Below are 22,430 nucleotides of genomic sequence, written 5' to 3' on the forward strand. Positions count from 1 at the left end.
CATAGGACTACTCATATTTTTGTATTTGTTTAGGGATAATAATTTTTAAAGGGCTTTTTGATGAACTTTTTCCCTTAAACCTGTTATGTCATTTTACATATTTAATGAGTTAAAGGGCTATAATTTCTTTTTCAGTCTTTTTAGTGGATCTCATTATTTAGAGGTTTTGTATAAAATGACCACAGATGACCAAAGCTACAGTGGGTCAACTTACCTGTCTGATCCTCGCCTTACAGCAAATGGCTTCAAGATAAAATTGATACCAGGTAATATGGTTTAATATTCCCTGACTTGAAAAATAAGTCTTGTTCTAAGAGTTACATTTGGATTTTGTAAATTGCAGATAACGTTTTTTTTCTTTCACCAAAAGTACAATGTCAGCTGTTGTAAAGAAAACAGTCTTATTTCACAAAGTCTACCTCTTCCTGAAACAAGCCAGTTTCTATCTCTTTCAGCCCATTGCCTTTGGCATTTTCATTTTCATAACTAATCAAGTCTTTTTATTGTAATTTTTGCCATCCCTTGACATAATAGTCAAACTTCCTGTTTTGTTTAATTAAAATTTTTAAAATATTTCTTTAGATGAAACCCAAATAAATATTTAGGATACTGGAGTAGCCTAATATAAATGGATGTCTCCTTTTCTTTAGGTATTTTCTTCTTTTTCCTTTTCTTTTTTAAAAGTATTTACTTCTTTGTAATAACCTCTTTGCTTAGTATAAAAATTCATTGAGAGATTGAAGAAATGGCAGCATAGAGAGGAGTGGAAAGCTAGTTTGTCCCCCTGGAACAACTGAAAAACAACCAGGAACAACTAGTAAGTAATTTGGAATAACTGTGGGGGGACAGACGTGACTGCCCACTCATCATACACCAACCTGAATTGGGAGGAAATGCCCAAGATCGTAGCAGAAAATCTGTGACTAAAAACTGCAGATCCAGGCCGGAAGCCCCCTCCCCCCACGGCCTGAACTGCGAAAGCTCACTGTGCTAGAGAGCAGCACTCTCCCAGCAAGTGAATATAGCTCAGCTGAGCTCCAACTGGGGTTTTAATTAACAAACATGGACTGCTCAATACAAGCTACAGATCCCCCAAAAAGCAGAGGCTTTTGTTGACGACTGACCTTGGAGAGCTGGAGGATGGCCGCGGACTGGCCCTGAAGGGGGCTTTCTGTCCTGTTTCGGCTCAGTGGAGAAAGCCTCAGCCATTTTCAGTTCCCAGAGCCCTGACTGAGACAAGGGTGGAAACAGCACAGGCAGAGAGACTATTCAAATGTAAATGACCTTTCCCTAGGGAATATATTTTCCCTAAGAGGAATAAGATGGTGCCCAGCTCTGTTACCCACCTTCCATTCAGAACCAGGCCCCAGAGCCTGGGGGGAAACAGCCATGGGCCACACCTCCTTACACCAGTCTCTAGCTACAGGCTGACAGGCGCCACCTACTGGGCAGAAAAGCACAGTGACTTGAGGCCTCACAGGGTGCACCAATCTTCTAAGACACACCCTCAGGGAGACGTGATACTATTGTCTCCTTCTGAGACCTCAGCCCATTCTGGTCTGGGAAAACCTGATTGGGGTAACCAAGGAAATCAGATGCCTAGACAACAGAAAACTACAACCTACACTAAGTAAAACGAAGTTTAATGGCCTAGTCAAAGGAAAAAACTTACACTTCAACTGAAATGCAGGAATTTAAACAGCTAATACTAAATCAATTCGAAAAGTTTAGGGAAGATATGGCAAAAGAGATGAAGCGTATAGTGAAAACACTGGGCATACATAATGTAGAAATTGAAAGTTCGAAAGAACAACTGGCAGAATCTATGGAAATGAAAGGCACAACACGAGATGAAAGACACAATGGAAACATACAACAGCAGATCTCAAGAGGCAGAAGAAAACAGTCAGGGACTGAAGAACATGGCACGTGAAAGCCTACACACAAAAGGATAGAGAAAAGAATGGAAAAATATGAGCAACGTTTCAAGGAACTTAAGGAAATATGAAAAACCAGGAATGTACGTGTCAGTGGTGTCCCAGAAGTAGAAGAGAAGGGAAAAGGGGCAGAAACAATGATAGAGGAAATAACACAAATTTCCCATTTCTCATGGAAGACATAAAAGTACGGATCCAAGAAGTGCAGTGTATCTCAGACAAAATAGATCTGTATAGGCCTACGCTAAGACACTTAATAATCAGATTATCTAACGTAAAAGATAAAGACAGAATCCTGAAAGCAGCAAGAGAAAAGTGACCCATCACATACAAAGGAAGCTGATAAGACTATGTGCAGATTTCTCAGCAGAACCATGAAGGCCAGAAGGAAGTGGGGTGATGTATTTAAGATACTGAAGAGAAAAACCACCAACCAAGAATATCATATCTGGCACAAAACTGTTCCTTCAAATATGAAGGATAGCTTAAAATATTCTCTGACAAACGACAATGACAGAGTTTATGAACAAGATACCTGCTCTACAGGGAAACACTAAAGGAATCACTGCAGACGGAAAGGAAAAGACAGGAGTGAGAGGTTTGGAACACAATTTTGGGAGATAGTAGCACAGCAATGTAAGTACACTGAACAAAGATAACTGTAAGTATGGTTGAAAGAGGAAGGTTAAGACCATGTGGGACCAGAACAAAAGACAAAAGATAAAAACTGGGACTGGACAACTCAGGGAAACCTAGGGTGCTCAACAATTGTAATAAAAGGTACAAATCTGATTTTACATGAGGTAGAACAAATGAATGTCAACATTGCAAAGTGTTAAAAATAGAGTGGGATTGGGGGGAAAATACAATCAATGCAAACTAGAGACTATAATTAACAGAAACATTGTATTATGCTTCCTTTAATATAACAAAGGCAATATACCAAGGCTAAATGCATATGGAGGGGGTGGGGACATAGGGGAAGGGTATGAGACTCCTGGCATTGGTGATGTTGTCTGGCTGTTTATTCTAATTTAGTTTAATGCTGTCTTTCCTTTTGTTGCTTTCTGGCTGTCATGTCTTTTTTTCTCTCTCTTTCTTTTTTCTTTTTCTTTGTCTCTCTACCTTCTTTGACTCCTCCTCCTGCTTTGTGGAAGAAATGGAGATGTCCTTGTATAGCTAGTGGTGATGGTGCTGAATATATAAATATGAGACTATACAGGGGACCAACAATTGTTTACTTAGGACAGAATGTATGTTGTGTGAACAAAGCCATCTTTAAAAAAAATGGGTTGATGGAGAAACCTTGAGGTCACTATATTGAGTGAAGTAAGACAGACACATAAAGGAAAATATTGCAGGGTCTCACTGATATGAATGAATTATAATATGTAAACTCATAGACATGAAATATAAGTTACCAGGATATAGAACGAGGCTAAAGATTAGGGAGCGGTTGCTTATTTTGAGTGGAATGTTCCACTAGGTTGAACTTAAAGGTTTGGAAATGGACAGAGGTGATGCTAGCACATTGTGAGAATAACTAACAGTGATGAATGGTGTGTGAATGTGGTAGAAAGGGTAAGCTCAGAGTCACGTATGTCACCAGAAAGAAAGTTGGAGGTTAAAAGATGGGAATGTATAAAACAGTGAATCTTGTGATGGACAATGTCCATGATTAACTGTACAAATATTAGAAATCTCTCTCATGAACTAGAACTAATGTATGACACTATAACTAGAAATTAATAATAGAGGGGCATATAGGGAAAAAATATACCTATTGCAGACTACATACTGACAGTTAGTAGTATCTTAACATTCTTTCATCAACATTAACAAATGTACTATACCAAAACTATGAATCAGTAATGGAGGGGGGTGGTTAGGGGTATGGGAGAATTTGAGTTCCTTGTTTTTGTCTTGATTTCTTTTCTGGAGTAATGAAAATGTTCTAAAAATTGAAAAAAAATTAATTGTGGTGATGGATGCACAGCTGTATGATGGCACCATGGGCAATTGATTGTATACTTTGGATTTTTGGATAGTTGTATGGTATGTGAACAATCTGAATTTAAAAAAAAAATAGAAAAAAATGCTAAGAATAGAAAAAAAAGAGAGAGGCAGGACAAATATGTAAATTATATTTTACATGTTAACTGGTAAATGTGTAAAGGTGAAACAGGACAAAATCTCTGCTATGGTTTGTCAATATGAGACAGCTGTCAAATGTTTTTATTTCTGAAAGCTTCATTTAAAAATGCTTGTAATAAAATTAGGGTTTAGATTTGTAAGCTCTTACAGCAGTCACATTTACTCTTGAGTGTTAACTGTTATTTATAAATTCTGAGATGCTTTACTCTTTGTATAACCTGGTCATTCCCTGGCACTTTAAGTATCTGAGTAATACCTGAAACTCAGAATTAGACTTCTCTAGCTCTGAAAACCAGCATTACTCAATACAGCAACTGTTAAAAAAGTGGAAAAAGAAATCCGACTTTGATTAGAAGTGTGAATGAAGCTGATCTGGTTAAGACTAAAGTAAATCGGAATACAAGGTAAAAGATGATATTGTCTATATTTTAAAATTTTAACTTTTGTCTGTGTGAGACCAAAAGAAGAGATGTTATTTTGTACAAATTTTTAATTTTCTATAGCACATTATCTAATTTAACCATTCTGGTCAGTTTATTTGAACAACTTAATTCAGCTTTATTTGACATGGAACCTAGAATAAGGAATAAAATCTTGATATTCTGTTAAAAAAAAAAAAAAAAATTGTTGGGTGGGGAGACAAAGGAAAATCCATCTGCTAGGGGACTTCAGTTTTCTTTGTTGGTTCTTCCTATCTTCTTTCTTGCTTTCCACACTTAACTGCCTTCTGCTCTAGCTTTGTAGGCTGGCCTTTTCCTATTGCTTTCCCTTTACTGGTGTCAAGGCCACAATGGCACCATGAGGATTAACCACTGTCCTTCCTGCCCATTGTCATGACCAATGTATAGAAAAACAAAGTTCAGCCAAAACAGTGTTGAAGATTTTTAAAGGAATGTTTTACTGAGACACAAAAAGAAAACAAAAACAGTGTACAAAAGCATAGAATTTGGTATCTACAGAGAATGCTTTGCAGTTCCAAACTTAAACTAATTTTGGCTTGTGGTGTTTTAAGGATTCCTATCCTAAACTTCTTAACCACCCACCTCTTTCCTAGGTGGAGTAGTATGATAAACAAAGATATTTAGAAGTGGGGGGAGAGTTAGCCTAAATCATAGCTCTGCCATTTAAAAATAGTCTTTGGGAAAGTCAGTTGGCCTCACTGTTTCCTCATCAAAAACAGCAATTTCTATTTATTAAATAATTGTTATTTGCAAGGCCCTATTCTGAGTATTAAATTATTAATTCATTGAATTTTCCTAATTGCCCTATGAAGTAGGTACTATTAGTGTCCCCATTACAAATGAAAAAACTGAGGCACAGAGAAGCAGCTTATTTAGGGTGCATAGTGGTAGAACCATTATTTGAACCCAAGCAATCTGCCTTTAAAACCTAGGTCTTAACTAATTTGTAATCTGCCTCCATATTAAAATTGGGATATTTACATATGAAGGTGTTATAAGAACTCAATGAGGTAACTTATAAATCAATTAGCCAAGTACTGTACAATCAGATGTTCAAATATTCTCTTTTCTCTCTACTTCTTTACCTTCCATTTCTAGCCTGAATCAGTTTGAAGTGTTTCTTTTTGTTTCCCCTAGAAAACTTTGGTTTTGGGAGCCCCTGTCATCTTTTTCTGAAGTTTGAAGCAAGTTTGTGTATTTGTGTGTATGCAAAGTATTTTATTCACTTAATTTATTTCTCTCATTAGCTACATGGTGTTGTGGTAGGTACCAGTTTTTCATGAAAGATGAAGTATTACATGTATGTCATCACAGCAGTTTCTTACAGTTAGGGTAACTGCCTTGTCTGTTTGAAGAGCATGTTCATGTTTGAGCTACTCAGCAAGTTTTTGTCACACAGATAACCTTTAGCTCTTAACTTGTAGATAATGTTTTTGAAGTTCTGTCGGATGACAAGTACTTTGTATGGCACTGGAGATGCAAAAATGAATAAGATATCCTCTTTTCTATTTGATTGGATTAGAATTAACTTAGATTATAATCAGAATTATTGCCCTTATCAATAACAGACCAAGTTAGAGATATTCATGTTTTCTTTCTTCATTATTATTTTTATTCTTTTTTTTTTTAGTGAGAATGTTGTACTAACTTTGATCAACAGTTTGCCAGTTGTCTCAAAACATCTTTGGATAAGGATAAAGACATTTGAAAGAGGAAGAATGCATCTGGCTTTAGAAGAGAGATTCTGAGTGTGACTCTAACAGCTCTGCTTGTACACGGGAATAGCATTCTGTTTGTATCAATAAAAATTCCCTATTTTAGGAAGTGAAAACTTGTCAAACCATTTTTGCATTTGAAGTAACTTCCCTGAAAGTTCAGAAGCATTACACAAAATTTTATGGAAACTTCTTAAAAGTTTATTGTTGCATAGTTCCAAATATCTGTGTTTTCCATATCTGAATTTTTCAAACACAGAGATTAAAATATTGTTCAATTTTCTCATCTGTTGCCAAACACTTTTTATCCATATCCACAAGTAATTCTGGGAAATGTGTATAATCTTCTAGGGCAAATACAGTCAGTATTAGACTTTTCAATCTAATTATACCATAAAAATTTAGAACCAGCAATAGTGAAAAAAATTTTGGAAATTTTCTTATCTTTGTATGTATGTAAAGAGAAACATTAACTAGAATATTTTTACTTCCCCTTTTCCTATGTAAACCCTGATTCAAGTCCCATTTAAGTTCCCCTGTCCACTCAGACTTTCATTGTGTCTTCCTTCACTGAACTCTGCTCCTCATCCCTTAATGCTTGTTTATTATCATCTTATATTATCTTCCGATAGTTCCCTAGGAAGAGCACTAGGATGCATACCCTGTTCTGTCTGCCACCACTGTAACTGCCATCCAAGTCTAATGGGAACAACTAGGGATGGGATCATTGACGTTCTCCAGGATCTGAAACTCTTCAACTATGCCATGCCTCTTTTTATTAATCCATAAATTCATAATTGATAGCTACTAATTATCCAACATTAGACCTTTTATTCTGTACTTCTAGGTGTCATTGTGTGAACTTCAATTTTAAGCACCACTGTTACATATAGATACAGGCAAAGAAGACAAATCTATGCTCTTTTCCAGAATCATAAAATACATTCTAAAGACAAATTTATTGCTTTGGAATATGTGCTGTTATAGATTATCTACCTGATTTTATATCCAATCATGTAGCTTGTTTTTAATTATACTTTACTTACTAGGTTATTTAAAGTAGTTTAAATAATAGATCACATGTCATTTTTAAACATCCTAGTAAAATATTTTGAGCAAATATTAATTTTTCATTTCCTCAAATTACTAATATATTAACAAATTACTGTGAGTATTTTTATAATTTTTTAAATTAAAATAATCGGAGAAGTAATGCAAGTCCTATTAGATATTAAACCAGTAGGATAGATTTAGAACTAGTAGCAGTTGTTAAAACATTTAAGCTAGTTTTCTTTTAATAAATATCATGGGACTCCATTTTCTCTCCAAAGGAAGAAATGTTCTAAACAAATGTAAGCAACAGAACAACAGTAATTCTGGTTAAATTAAATTACATAAAACTCATGTTGGTGTCAGTGAGCACTTATGACTTAATGTGAATTTGAAATCCTATGGGAAATTATTGTTTGTTCTCCAAGTAAAGAGCAAAATTTTGTCCTAACTGTATTGAATTCTAATGATAGTTCTCTAAATGTTTTAACATTGATTTTGCTTTCAGTGGACATGTTCTGGAATATAATTTAGGCTAAAATTAAATGCCTATATCTAAATATGTTTTTATTTTTTTCTTTCAGGAGTTTCCATTGCTGAAAACCACTTGGAAATAGAAGAAATGGCTAATTGTCTCCCATTCTATGGAGTAACGGATTTAAAAGAAATTCTCAATGCTATAGTAAACAGAAATGCAAAGGAAGTTTATGAATGTAGACCTCGCAAAGTGATAAGTTATTTAGAGGTATGCATTATTAGATTATATAGTTTGGCTAGGTTTTAAGATAGGTGTTTCTTAATAAAATGATAAGTTTCAAAGTATTAAAACAGTTCGCATAAGGTTTATTATTTGTTTACAAGGAGGAAATAATATTTTTTAAAAAAGAAAACCCATTACACCTTTCATATCTAGACTGATTGTGGTCAACTCTATTATAGTTCCTTACCATAACATTATTTCTTAGATGCATAGTGAGGAAGAAAGAGCCTAAATGAGACATTTTGTAGTGAAGTTCTTTCTTCTTCTTTTTTTTTTAAGTAATCCCCTTAGGAGGGATTCACAATTGCCCCACCTTATACCATATACTTGTCTGAAAAGAATAGAAATATGATGCTAAGTCTTAATCTGTTTAAATAGCTCTAGATTACAAAAAGGAGATTTCAGTTTCCCAATGGTATCTACCACAAATAAGAAATGTAACAGTGGATTAAAAAAAAAAATCAATTCAAAATAAAAAATAAGATGAGGGAGATTATAAACTTTAAAATGTCCAAGTATAAGATAGGGGAGGGAAAATAAAGATATCTGTCTCCAAAAACTATATTTGAGTGTCTGGATAACCCTCAAGTTTTATTTGTATTATTTTTTAAACAAACCTGTATTTTAATTAGAATTTAATTTAATTTCTCCCTTTTTAAAAAATGAGCCATTTGTGTTTAGAATAAAATCATGGTGTGCCTGTTGCATTCTGAGGGCAGACTTCCTCAAGGAATGTTCACTTTTTGCCTTTTCTGAAAAACTTATTCAGTAACATTCTGTAAATCCTTCAAGAGCTTTGTCTCATGGAAATTCCCAGACTATTGTAGAGACAATTTGACAGTGATAGTTTCTAGAGACTTCAAAGAAATTTTTCCTGTGAAAGAGTTAGTATGAACTGAAAGAAAATAAATGTTGGACAGTTTTGTATATTGAAGAACTATGTGGGACAGAAATAAGATTGTAGAAATAATGGGGAAGAATGTGGTTGGGATTGGAATAAATATTTTTTGCTAATATACATCTCATTTAATAAGGTAATAGTGGATATGATCATTAAGGGAGATAGTCTAGAATTAAAAGAGAATATCAGAACGACAGGGATGCTCCCATTTAAAATCAAGCCGAATAAGATTCATCAGAGATAAAGGTAGGAAAGGAAAAGGAAAACAAAGAGGGGTGGATATAAAGGCCAAGGGAGGAAAGACATTTAAAAATAGGTAAATAGTGTCACATGCTTTGTAGAACAATAGGATAGAACATTGATAGAAGACCCTAATAGAATGTGTGGCTGCTAAATGATTAGTAATTTTGAAGAGAATCATAATGGAAAAGTAGTAGGGATGGAAGACATTTTCTAGTGATTTAGAGTAGGGTAGTGATGAAAAAGTGTAGGCAGGCAGCAAGTCACTTGGTGATGAAAGGAAGGAAAGACCAGTGTTTGATTGAACAGGTGGAAAAGATTAACATTAAAAAAGTGTGTAGATCAAATGCCCCAGAAAAGGCAGGATTCTCTGAATCAAGAGCAGAAGAGATGAGTGAAAGTAAAGATGGATACACTAAGGTAAGCTTGAGAGAAGTCATTGTCTGATAAATGTGGTAAAGGAGTGAGAGAAGTTATCTGCTGAGAGTGAACGAGCTAGGGAGTTATTGGAATTTGAATACAATGGGAAAAGATCTGAAAGTAGAAGCTGTAGGTAATAAAAGACAAGAATGATTAGAGAAGGGTAAGATTTCCCCATGCCACCAAGGACTCATAAGAATTAACATTTGTATTAGATCCAGTCAGGACAGTTTTGTTCCTCTCCAACGGTGCTTGATATAATTTATCCAGAGAAAGGGATTAGCAAGATTGATATTGTCAAAGAACAAGAGGATGAGTGAGGAAATTTGAGCACATACATCCTGGAGGTATATAGAGATGAATTAAATTCTAGTAGGAATCTAAAAGGAATGTAGGATGCTAGAGAGAATCCAGCTCTAGGGCCTAAGTAGGGAAAGATGACAAAAGGATGCTACTGGGCTAGAAGAATGAGGAGGGCTTGAAGTCAAAGTGAAGAAAAAAACAGGTTTAGTTGGAATAAAGGTATAGGATGTTGAGAAAGATAATGGGAGAGGGGCTGTATTAAAAAGAAATATATTAAAATTCAAAATATTTAAAGTATAACTATTTAAAAAATATATTAAAAGAAGCCAGCTTTACTAATCCCCAAACCTGCTCATCTTTCAATCTTCCTTATCTCAGAAATCAGCATTACCATCCCAAAAATATGGACATTATCCTTGATTCTGCATCCCTCATACCCAGTCCACAGCAAGTCTTCTTGACTCTCCTTCCAGTTCATATGAGAAGTCTTTATATTTCCCTCCATCTCCACTACCACCACCCTTGTCAAAGCATCTTAACCAGGACTGCAGTAATTGCCTTTAAACTCCCTGCGTCTGTTTTTGCCCTGCCTCAACCCATTCTTCACACAGCCATCAGACTCATTGTTTTAAAATGTGAAATGAATGTCAGGCCCTTGCCTAAAACCCTCCTTATTACCTTGTGCATACAGATTAAAACCCAAATTGCTCACTGTCCTAGAGGTACCGATCTAGCCCCCACTTGCTCCTTTCTTCCCTTTAACAGCCATGCTGCCCTCACACTGGACATTCATTCTTTCTATTCCCTCTTCTTGAAATGCTTTTCTTCCACCATGATCTTTGCATAATGGTTCCTTATTTAAACTGAAGCTTAAATATCACCTCCTCAAAGAAGTCTTTCCCAACCATCCAGTCACTCTCTATCATGTTGCATGGTTTAATTTTCTGCATTATTATGCACTGAAATTATCGTTGTCTTTTTGTCTGTTTTCTGTTTTTTGCAATAGAATATAAATTTCACAAGAGCAGGAGAGCTTGTTTGTCTTGTTCTCTGTTGTATCCCTAGAACCTGTAACAGTGACTAGCACATATTTGGTGCTGAAATATTTATTGAGTGAATGAATAGTAAGACTATAATCAATTTTCTGTTTTCCTCCTTGCCAAGATAACATGTTTTCTGCGACACAGTATATCACTGTAAAATGTGTGATTTTTTCTTTATAGGGAGAAGCAGTACGTTTATCTAGACAGCTACCCATGCACTTATCAAAAGAGGACATCCAAGATATTATCTACAGAATGAAGCACCAGTTTGGAAATGAAATTAAAGGGTGTGTTCATGGTCGCCCATTTTTGCATCATTTAACCCATCTTCCAGAAACTACATAATCATGTTAAAGAAAATTAGTTACTGTCAGAATTGGTTCAGTCATTAAAAAATTTGCATCTGTTTTTAAACCTTCTTTGTATGGTCATGTGTTAAACTGTAATTTTATACATGATGATTCATTGCCTTGTCTGTATATTAAAAAAAAAAAATTCAGAATTGTAGAAAACATAAATAAACTAATATAGACTATTAATTCAGTTGATTCTCAGGAACCAGCCCTCATAATAATTATCAGTTGTAAATTCCAAAATGGAAAATACATAGGATTCTTGGGTGGTTGATTTAGTAGGTCAGCCCTTTGCAAGGAGAAATCACATCACACCAACAGATTGCGCTAGCCTATCTGACAGAATTTGTCAATCTTGTTTAAAGTAGGATGGGGACAAGGAGTTGAAGAAAGTAAGAAAGTGAAGTTGATAGGAAGAAAAAAGAGAAAACACAACTTCAGAACTCCTACCATCTCCATCTTGAGAGTAATTTTGTTGCTATCTCTTTCTGATACTGTAATTAATGGGACTTGGGGTTAAGTTTATTCATTGTACATGAGTCCTTTAAAAACCCAAGTTCCACAGTGCACCAAAATACTTAATTTACAAAAATTGAGACAGATTTTTAATTAATATATTTGTTGTGTATAGTAAAGCACATTATGCTGTATACAGTACCTCCACACACTCATCACCCTCCCTTAATCGTCAAGGAGAATATTTAAATTCTTGAGATCCTTGTGTTAAAAGGTACAAATTGTGACATTTGGAATTTTATTTGTAGCTCAGCCTTTCTTCTGCCAATCTAGTCCTGTTTCCTGTGACCCAAAAACTATTTTTTCCCATTACCTCTTTTGTAAATTTGGAGTCCCTCTCTGGGAGTAATCATTTTAAATTAAATGAGTAAATTGAGAGACTGTCAGAGAGAGAGGATGATGTCTGTGTTAGTCCCCGAAGGCCACTTTGTGAAGAAACCCATTTTGTCTTCATGTTCTTTCCTGTCCTAAATTCTACCACATCACGTTAGAAGTAATGGCAGCAAGTATTTACCACCTATTTTGCTAGGTAATATGCCAAGTATTTACTTGGATGGGCCCATTTAATCTCCACACCAAAGTTAGAACTGTAGGCACTATTTAGAGTCCAATCCCAGAGCTTGTGTTCTTAACCACTTACACTGCCTGCCATGAAATATAGGCCCTGACGAATAATTTGGGCCAACAAAGTATAAGTATTTGGGGGAAAACATGGACAAAAAACTCCCCAAGTCCACTTTAATGCCTTGCTTCTTTAAATAAATCAAGCATGGGCTGCAAATTTTTTCTAACCATGTTTGGAGTAGTAGAGGTGGATAAGTTAGTTGCTTTATCTGGTGCTAGGGACCGGGACACCGGTGTTGGCTGCCGGCCCCGCCTGGCTCAGGAGGTTGCGGCTTGGTAACCACGTGCCGTCGACGTAGCCGCTCCCTCTCCCACAATCCCCTGCAGCAGCAGCAGCGCAGCACCCACGGAACAAAATGGCCAGAGCTGGCGGTCATGAAGGTGAAGACGTCCACTCCAGGATGGAGGTAATTGCTCCTGCAGGCCAGGAAGGGACTCAGAAGATTAAAGAGAAGTGAGGAGCTACGGAAGGAAAGAAAAGTCTTACCCAATTGCCTCTTTACCTAAGCAGGGTTACTTTCTCACTAGGCTGGGGGTGTAAGAGGCTTTGGCCTTGGGGGGTGGGGAGAGGCTTCTCAAGGTGTGAATCCCCTGAAGTGTTTTTGAGACCCAAGAGCGGATTATAGAATCACTGTATGGGCTATACCCCAATGACACCAAAGCTATGCTGGAGTGAGGCCTGCAGGCCTGTCGTGGGTGGACTTTTTGCCAGGAGGGTAGCCAAGCTTAGCCTACCAATGCCTGCCAGGCTTCAGAAATTTAATGCACTGAAAAATGTTGGACCTGAATGCAGATGGACAGGATTGTTTTGTTATTTTCATTGGCTATTTTATTCTCTGTGTTATCCGGATTTTGTGGATCAGGTTGAAGGGATTGCAATCCATCCCGCCTCGGCGTACATTTCTTAACTAAAATATGAATATAACCCATTTTTCCCTCTCCAAACATTTGACTCATCTCTTTACTGTCATTTTTATTATATATTGCACAAACTTCCTCCAGTCTTTTTCCGAAGGGAGACAGGGACCTTCAATATACTTGGATTGGGGTCTGCATTGAAAACATACACTAAATCTTCTAAAGTACATAATGAAAAGGAATTAATACAACCCACCTGTTGACCCATTAACTTTAAAACCAAAGGTGCCAAGCAATTAAAATACCAATAATGAAAATAAAGTATTTAAATGAACTAGACTTGTTCTTGGAATTGGAGCATTTTAGATTGATCCAGGTAAACTGTTCATGAATTCATTGATGCTAAAATGAATCTTTGAGGTGATCTAATCCAATGGATTTTACAGATGGGAAAAATACAAGCCTAGAGTGATTAAATGATTTACCTGAGTGCACACAGCTAATCTAGTTCTCTACTAGTTCCAAGTCAAATGTTAACATTACCACAAATAAAACAAAGAAAGTCCTGGAAGGAAAAAAAAATAATAAAGTTTACTGTGAAGCCAAATAAAAAATGACTTGAAATTGTCAACTGCTTCCATTCATAAATACGAATACTCGAGATTTGGGTTGATCTCAAGTAAATTCTAAAAAGTTACTCTTCAAAGCCTTTATTGTTTCCAGCAATACTGGCAACACACCATTTTACTTTCACCACCATTCCCTTGAGGTTGTCTTTGCTTACTTGATTTTTGACATGCTTTTTTTTTCCTCTTAAAGCATTACAAAGTAATGTAAAGATCTTGTAGGTTTTAAGACCTATCTCAGTGGTTTTCAAATCTGAACATGTATCAGAATCACCTGGAGGGCTTGTTAAACCAGATTTCTAGGCATTATCCCCAGAATTTTTTATTTGGTACGTCTGGGATGGGACCACAAAATTTGCACTTCTGGTTCTATCTAGTTGCCAGGTGATTCTGGTCGACTAATTAAGCTTGGAGAACCACTGCTCTGTCCTATATTAGAGTCCCCCCTGACAATCTCAAGTCCATTTCCTTTAGCCCATGTTTTTTCTTAGTCTTATTAAAAACCACCATCAGTAAGCAAAACACACTGAGCTAGGACTTAGAAGACCTCTCCCTGTCTGTGCTGTTAGACCTCCATTTCTTCATCTCTAAAAAAAAAAAAAACCAAAAAATAAACATGCTGATCTTGATCTCCAAGGGCCCAATCATTTCTAACATTCTGTGATTTTGTTTCTTCCTGTTTTGTCTTGAATATTCAATAGCAGGATCTCTTTTCAGTTAATTAGCTCTACATTACCATTGACGGTAATGAAATGCCTCTGAACTAGCCCATTTTTTCATAGTCATTTAAACCGGTCAGGGGAAAAAAAGAGATTTCTTCCACCCTACTCAATTTGTTCTCAAAGTCACTGCAACAGACTCTCCCATCTCCATTTCAGTTGTGTATTCATTTCTTTGTTTATTGAGTGACATTTATTGAGTGCCACATTTAGAGCTATATGCAGAATACATAAAGGAGACACTCCTTGCTTTCCAATTTGTAAGAGGAGATAAACAATTAAAATATGTTGGGAATAGAGTCATACCCCCCTAAAAGACATGTTCACATCTTAACCCATGTTCCTGTGGGTGTGAACCCATTTGTAAATAGGACCTTTGAAGATGTTATTAGTTAAGGTGAGGACTCATTTGTGAATAGTATCTTCAGAGATCCTATATAGATGAGGCCAGTTTGTATCAGGGTGGGTAGGCCTTAATCCATATGGCTGAAGTCCTTATAAGTAGAGAAAATCTAGACAGATTCAGAGAAGATGGAACAGAAGCAGCAGCCAAATGACAGAGGCAGAGATACAAGCCAAGAAACCCCAAAGTCTATGATAAGCCAGCACCAGAATGCTACAGACTCCAGGAGAGAATGTGATCTGTTAAGACCTTGATTTTAGACTTCTAGCTTCCAAAACTGTGAGACAATAAATTCCCTTTAAGTCAGCCCATTGTGTGGTATTTATCAGAGCAGCCCTGGCAAACTAAGACACTATAATGAGATAAGTGCTATGATAAGGGTATAATGTACTATGTATAGAAGCATAGAGAGGGCACCCATTCCCACTTGGGAAAATATATGGAGGAAACTAGTGAACTGAGTCTTAAGATTGTTGAGGAATTATCCAGAAGAAGAAAAGAATGGTCTTTTAGGCAGGAGGAACAACATGTGCCCAGGTATTGGTGAGTACAGGAAATTCTGCATTACTGGATCTTCACGAGTAGATGGAGATTAAATTGGAATGATAGGCAGTACCTTGATCATAAAGGGTCTCATAGGCTTTAAGGATTTGGGAGTGTGGGAAGCCATTAAAAATTTTTAAGGAAGGAAGTACCCAGTAAGGTTTAGAACACTTCAGCCAAGCGTTTTGGTTTACTAAAGTTGCCGGAATGCAATATACCAAAAATGGGTTGGCTTTTACAATGGGTAGTTATTAACTTACAATTTACATTTCTTAGGCTGTGAAAATGTCCAACTCAAGGCATCAATATGGTAATACCTGGGCTATGAAGACATCCCAGATACCTGTGTAACATGGGAAGGCACATCTGCTAGACCTTAGCTCCTGGGTTTCCTTGCGTTCAGCTTCTGGTTCCAGTGGTTACTTCTCTGAGCTTCTGTGGGTCCTCTCTTAGCTTCTCTGGGGCTTTTCTCTATAAGCTTTTTTTACTTTCATCTCTCTGTTTCTTTGGGGCTTCTCTGAGTTTCATCTCAGGGCTTTTTTGTGTGTGTCCTTTATCTTCTTATAAAGGATTCCAGTAATATGTTCAACACCCAACAGGATAATGCCAGTCACATCTCAATTTCAATAACCTAATCAAAGGTCCCACCTACAATAGCCCACAGCCACAGGAATGGATTAAAAGAACATGGCCTTTTCTGGGGTACATAACAGCTTCAAACCACCATACCAAGTTACAACAACAAATAGAGCAAGTTATCAGGCTATTTGAGAATTCATACAAGTAAAGTAAGTAAGTAAAAAGTGTTAAAGGCTCTGTAGTATTAACTAGAGAAACTAAATTTGAGAGTTACTGATATCCTTATGGCCTTGCAGCATTTTCAGTTTAGGTGGGATAATGCCATTATAGAATTAAATTGCAAAAAGTGCACTTCTGCCTCCTCCCCCAACCCCTGCCCATTTTGACTAACTGAAAAAATAGACTCTTCTGCTTTTGCTTTTCCTGTCTACACTGGAATGTCAGTATGATTTCAGCTAATCCTTTTGAGTTCCATTCAGATGAAGGAAAACCATACAGTATCTTTTTTTTAATTATTAAATCAAGTTTTTAAATTTTAATTTAGTTTTGAATCTGGGGCCTTTGGAAGCCAACCTAAAATTTCTAATTCCTTTAAATGAAATAATTTTTATTTTAAAGGATTTAAATCTTCAGATATTATTTTCTAAGTAATATTCATGTCCAGATGCATAATAAGCCTTAATAGCTGGCAACTTAAAATTATCTTTAATGTTCAACTTAAAGAACTTTCTCAGAGTATTTTAATTATGTTTTGTAATTTAGATCATACAAATGAGTGACAAATTAAGAAGAAACAGGCAAGAAATTGTGAATGGATTAAACATGTTTTTGGAAGAAAATGGTATGTTTTCACAAGTTAATTTACTATTCTTAAAAAAAGTTCATTTTATCTGAGAAATTGGTAAATTATAGGAACTTAACCTGTAAGACATTGATGCTGTTGTTCCAAAAGTATATTTTAAGTAATTTGCTAGTAATAATCATGAAAAATTTTTTCATGTGTCTTTATATATAAATTATGAAATGCATGTAAGATATTTATTATCTATTTTTAAGTTCTTTGCACATTTTTGGGGCCTTTTCTCCTTAGTTTCTTTAGTCATATAAAAAGCTATTATAGCATAAACACCTTCCCAGATACATAGGGATGTTCCGAGATACACGAGATAAAAACAAGATTTCCCTCCGTATGCATGCAGTTTTAAAACTGTCAGAGATTTTATAGGAGCAATCAAGTTTTGGCTATTTTGCCCATTTAAAAACAAATAAGATGTACAATCTTTCCCGGCCCCAAAATTGGAAGAAGAGTACCTTCATGTTGTCTAGGTTTCTTCAGATGACGAGTTTGAGGATACTCTGTATAATACTCGTATATGAATATGGCCTAAGTCAATACTTCTCAAATTTTAATGAACATCATGTTGAAATACACATTCTGATTCAGTAGGTCTAGGGTACGGCATGACATTCTGTATTTTTGACAAGTTTCTGGGTGATGCTGATGTTCTTGGTTCAGGGACCACACTTGGGTTAACAAGAGTGTACATACATATTCCTTTGGTCAAATGCTAGCTTCTTGGAATAGAATACAGATATTTTTTAATGTAAATGTATGCTGAAAACCACATAATCAGATTTACGGGACTACTTATAACACTCCATTATCAGGTAAGTGAAATTTATGTTTTCTAATGGGACATCATTCTTTATTTAAGAAGTCAGATTTGTATTTCAAAAATGTTTATGAGGTAACTTGCTACAAGATGGCCAACATCAAGTCTTCTCTTTTTGTACACATAAGCCAATACCCCATTGAGAGACGGAGTCTATTCCTCTACCTCTTTGAATCTGAGCCAGCTTATGATTACTTTTACCATCAGAATATAGTAGAAGTGATGCTGTATTACTTCCAAAGCTAAGTCAAGCCTTGTAGTTTTCCTCCTGCCTGTCTTGAAATGGTCACTCTGGGGAAGCCATCGCCATGTATGAAGTCCATCCGCCCTGAGTTTGCCATTCTGTAAGAAAGTGTGAGCTAGCAAGGTGAAGAGGCCGTGCAGAGAAAGAGATGCTTGTCCAGTTCTCAGCTCTTTCAGCCATCCCAGGTCAGACACCAGACATTGAGTGAAGATTCAGATGACTCTAGCCTCAGTGCCATCTGACTATGACTATATGATGTACCCCAATTGGGAATCACCCAGTTGAGCTCACCATCCCCCAGTACCATGAAAGATAAATTAAGGCACTATGTTTTGGGGTGGTCTGTTATGCAGCAATAAATAATCTGACAGTTATATTATCCTAACTTGATGAGTTTATTCCTAAAGTGTCATGGTCAGTAAATGGGTGTTAAAAATTCATCTTAAATTCATCTTAAATTTTCATACAAATAATGTTAAGATTTTGGTTTTTTCCTAATATCAGTTACTTATAATTTCTAGCATTTTCTTTTCATTAAAATGTTTTAGTAGTAAATGATTTATATATGAGTCATGTTTGATGGTCATGCCTTTGAAACTGTAGATAATATTGCTTTGGAGGATTGTTTACATATAGATCTGATTTGCAGCTCTGTCACATAATCTCTTTCCATTCTCACCTATCCATGCAATCAAACTGTGAATGAGGAAGAGATTAATATCCTCTACTGAGTATTAACTTTTCTTTCCACTTTGATTCAGGCCATGATTTGTCTAAATAGTGCTTCCCACAATTGTTTCTTAAGGGAACCCTCCAATTGTTTCTTAAGGGCACTCTCCTTTGAGCTTTATGTCTTTGGTAAAGAATGATTTTAGTGCCTTTTAAAAACTCAGTATTTCACTCAGTACCTACAAAAACTCCCTGAATATTCAACATTAAAAAAGAAAACAAGCAGTAATCACTGTCCTTGGGAGACTTTAGTATACTAAGAGAGAAAAGTTCACAAACAACTATATTAGAACTAGTCCTAAATGAGAGGAACAGAAGTGTAGGGGAGGTTCACCATAAATGAAAATCACATCAGCAGGGGGCATCAGCTTCATGAAGGAAATTGCATTTGATCTGGGCCATTGGGGCTAGGAAGGATTTTTTTTTTGTTATTTTTGTTTAATGAGAAGTTAGAGAAGGCATTGTAAACATAGGGAACAAAAGGATGGAGACAGTAAAATGAAAGAACTGTGCTATAGAAAGATTACTGTGGCTACTAGGTTTAATATTCTTTGATGGTGGGAGTGGGGTGGGGGATTCAAATCCGCTTAGAGGCCTATTTTAGTAGTCAGTACACAAATATTGCATGAATTAGGGTAGAGACTTTGAAAATTGAAAGGAGGAAAAAAGATTAGTGGAAATAAACTCAGTAGGACTTGGTGGTTCATAGGCATTACAGGTGACTCAGTTTGAGTCTTTGTTCGTAAATTATTGTACCATTAATGAAGGCTACATTATGTAGAAGGAGTCTGGTGAAGAGTCTGGGCTCAATAAAAGTAATTCTCAGAAAATGAAATTATTTGCTATATAAATGTATCCTTTGTATGTTAAGTAGTAGACCAAAAAATGACTTTAGATTCTGCATTTAAAAATAAAACTTAGTATGCCTAGTCTTGTCTTATAAAAACAGAATTCATGCTTCTAACATCAGATATTTATATGCAGAATCTTTGAAAGATGAGTGAACTTTGCAGCAGCTTTAGGGCAGATACAAATACCTTCTCTTCACTTTGTAATTAAAACAGTCAGTTTAATCTCTCAGAACATCGTAGTGTCCCTTTCCCATAGAATGACTATCCATGGTTTTTCTACTTTATCTATACCTTTTGAAGGTGGAATTTTTTTGAGCATCCTCAAAATAAAATCTTGTGTTTTGAATAAGAAATAAGAATTAGAGCTCAGTCCTTCAACAAATCTTGAGACCTCCTCATCAATTTTAGATTCATTTTTCTCAAATCTCATCTGTTCTTCCTCTCCTCGTAGCCATACCAGATAATTAAATTTTATTTACTTTTGTCATCCTGCTTCTACTTCTAGTTTTCCTCCTAAATTATTTCTTAACCTAAAACATTCTCCTTTTCCTACTGTAAAATTTTTCATTCCTCTCCTTAAATGACTTCTCTTTCAAAATTTCTTCTTCCAAATGTCAAAAGATTTATGCTTTCCCTATAACATGGATTCATATAAATTTAAAAACCACACTTAAAAAAAACTTTTAACCAAATAGTACTAACTAAATTAGAAAATTTAGAACCAAACATAAAATATTATTGGATGCCACATATTAAAATTAAATATTGAAAATATCTCAGTGCCGAATTCTAGTCAATTAAAAGTACAATGAAAATGGAGAAAAAACTTTGAAACAGGAAAGAAAAGGCTGCTTCCAAACTGTTTATTTCCAAAAAATATCCACATTGGGTTATAATTAAAGAATAAAATGAGCTTAAAATCATTAACATAGAAGGAGAGTTTCTAATTAAATAATAAAGGAAAGAGAAAGTAGAAGAATACAAAAAAAAAAAAAAAAGACAAAAGAAAATAATCGGAGTGGAGAGATAGCCAGAATTAATTGGAAAAAAAGAGAAGGGGCTAAGGTTGGGGGAAACTTGTGCTTTGTCCAATGACCACAACAGTTCTTCACCAATTTTGTCCTTCTCATTCACATTTTAACAGACTCTGCACTAATAGATTATCCCAATGCTGGCTGCCCTTCAGTTGGCCAAAATCTGTTCCTTTTGTTTTTAAAAACAAGTAACTGCTATGTCCTAGCATTTGTGTTTACCATTCATTTGTTGTTTAGCATCCTACTTAGATTATGGCTTTGTATGGATAACTTGAAGCATGGTGCCTAAACCCAGAAGGCAATCTATAAATACCTGTTTATTTGAATGATAGTGGAATTTCATTTAGCTCTCTCCTGTCTATTCCAACTGCAGGTATTAACAAACCAATATTGATCTTACTCCTCATGCTCCCAAGGGAGGAGAGTCATGGTGTGCCAGTCTGGATATATTATGTCCCCCAAAATACCATTATCTTTGATGCAATCTTGTGGGGGCAGATACGTTAATGTTGATTAGGTTGGATAGATTGGAACCTTGTGATTGAGTGTTTCCATGGAGATGTGACCCACCCAATTGTGAGTGACACCTTTGGTTAGGGTGTGACCTCTGATTGGATGTTTACATGGAGGTGTGGCCCCACCCATTCAGCATGGGCCTTGATTAGTTCACTGGAGTCATAAAAAGCTCACAAGCAGAAAGAACTCAGAGCAACTGAGAGTGACATTTTGAAGAGCAGCTGCTGTAAAGAGAAACACTAGAGAATGCCATTGTGAAACACAACCTGGGAGCAAGCGGACGCCAACCAAGCTAACAGAGGTTTTCCAGATGCCAGTGGCCATCCTTCAGGGAGGTACCCTGTTGTTGGGTACTTTATGGCCTTAAGAATGTAACTCTGTAACCAAATAAACCCCCTTTATAAAAGCCAGTTCATTTCTGGTGTTTTGCAAATGGCAGCATTAGCAAACTGGAACACATGGGACGTTGATTTGGGACTAAATCTTTAGGGGCCTTGAATTGGTAGGAGCAACTAAAAGTTTTTGAACAAGAAAGTAACACAATCAGAACTGTGCGTTGGGTACATTAGCTTAAAACCATGTCTAAAATGAACTGAAATGAGAAAGAGTAGAGGTAGGGAGGTCAGTTAAAAAAAAATCATACTGCTAAAATTCCATTTATATTATGTCTTAGTTATCTCATGTTCATTGTGTTCATTCAATATAGAAGAAGAAGTTTCTTTAGAAGAACTTGAAGAATTTGACATTCTTGAGGTATAAAATATATTATTTCTAAACTTAAAATGTCAGTCAAAGTAAAATTTTAAAACATAAATATTTTTTCACTTTCTAGTTCTATTTGTCAGTAGAATCTGTCAGTTAGTGACTTTGGGGAATGACAAAACCGTACTTGACAAAAATGTTGAGTTTGTGATATTCATGCACAAAGAGGTGCCTTCAATTTTATTTAATTGTAAAATAATGATTTTCATAACAGCAAATATTCTGATGTTTTACCTAGGGAAAAGTATATGTTTTGTTTTTCTTTGTGTCGTGGCTTTCTAGGTTCCTTGCACTTCTTCCTGTCCCTTCACTTTCTCCTATATTACACACGGGTCTGTATATTTCCAGACTACCTCTTGTTTTTTCTCTTTCCCAGTCACCAGCTAGACCTCCCTTTCCCTTAATTTGGTTAATTT

General features: G+C 35.8%; 1 protein-coding gene across 1 annotated transcript in view; it reads left to right on the forward strand.

Moving 5' to 3' along the window:
- Nucleotides 1-11,402, forward strand: part of PMS1 (PMS1 homolog 1, mismatch repair system component) — a 142,090-nt gene extending 130,688 nt beyond the window's left edge. Inside the window, 3 exon segments of the mRNA XM_037850172.1 lie at nt 136-266; nt 7,902-8,062; nt 11,165-11,402. Coding sequence (XP_037706100.1) covers nt 136-266; nt 7,902-8,062; nt 11,165-11,329 — 457 coding nt within the window. The 3' untranslated portion in view covers nt 11,330-11,402.
- Nucleotides 11,403-22,430: the final 11,028 nt, after the last annotated feature.

Source organism: Choloepus didactylus, chromosome 9 (assembly GCF_015220235.1).
Source record: "Choloepus didactylus isolate mChoDid1 chromosome 9, mChoDid1.pri, whole genome shotgun sequence".
Classification (NCBI taxonomy): Eukaryota; Metazoa; Chordata; class Mammalia; order Pilosa; family Megalonychidae; genus Choloepus; species Choloepus didactylus.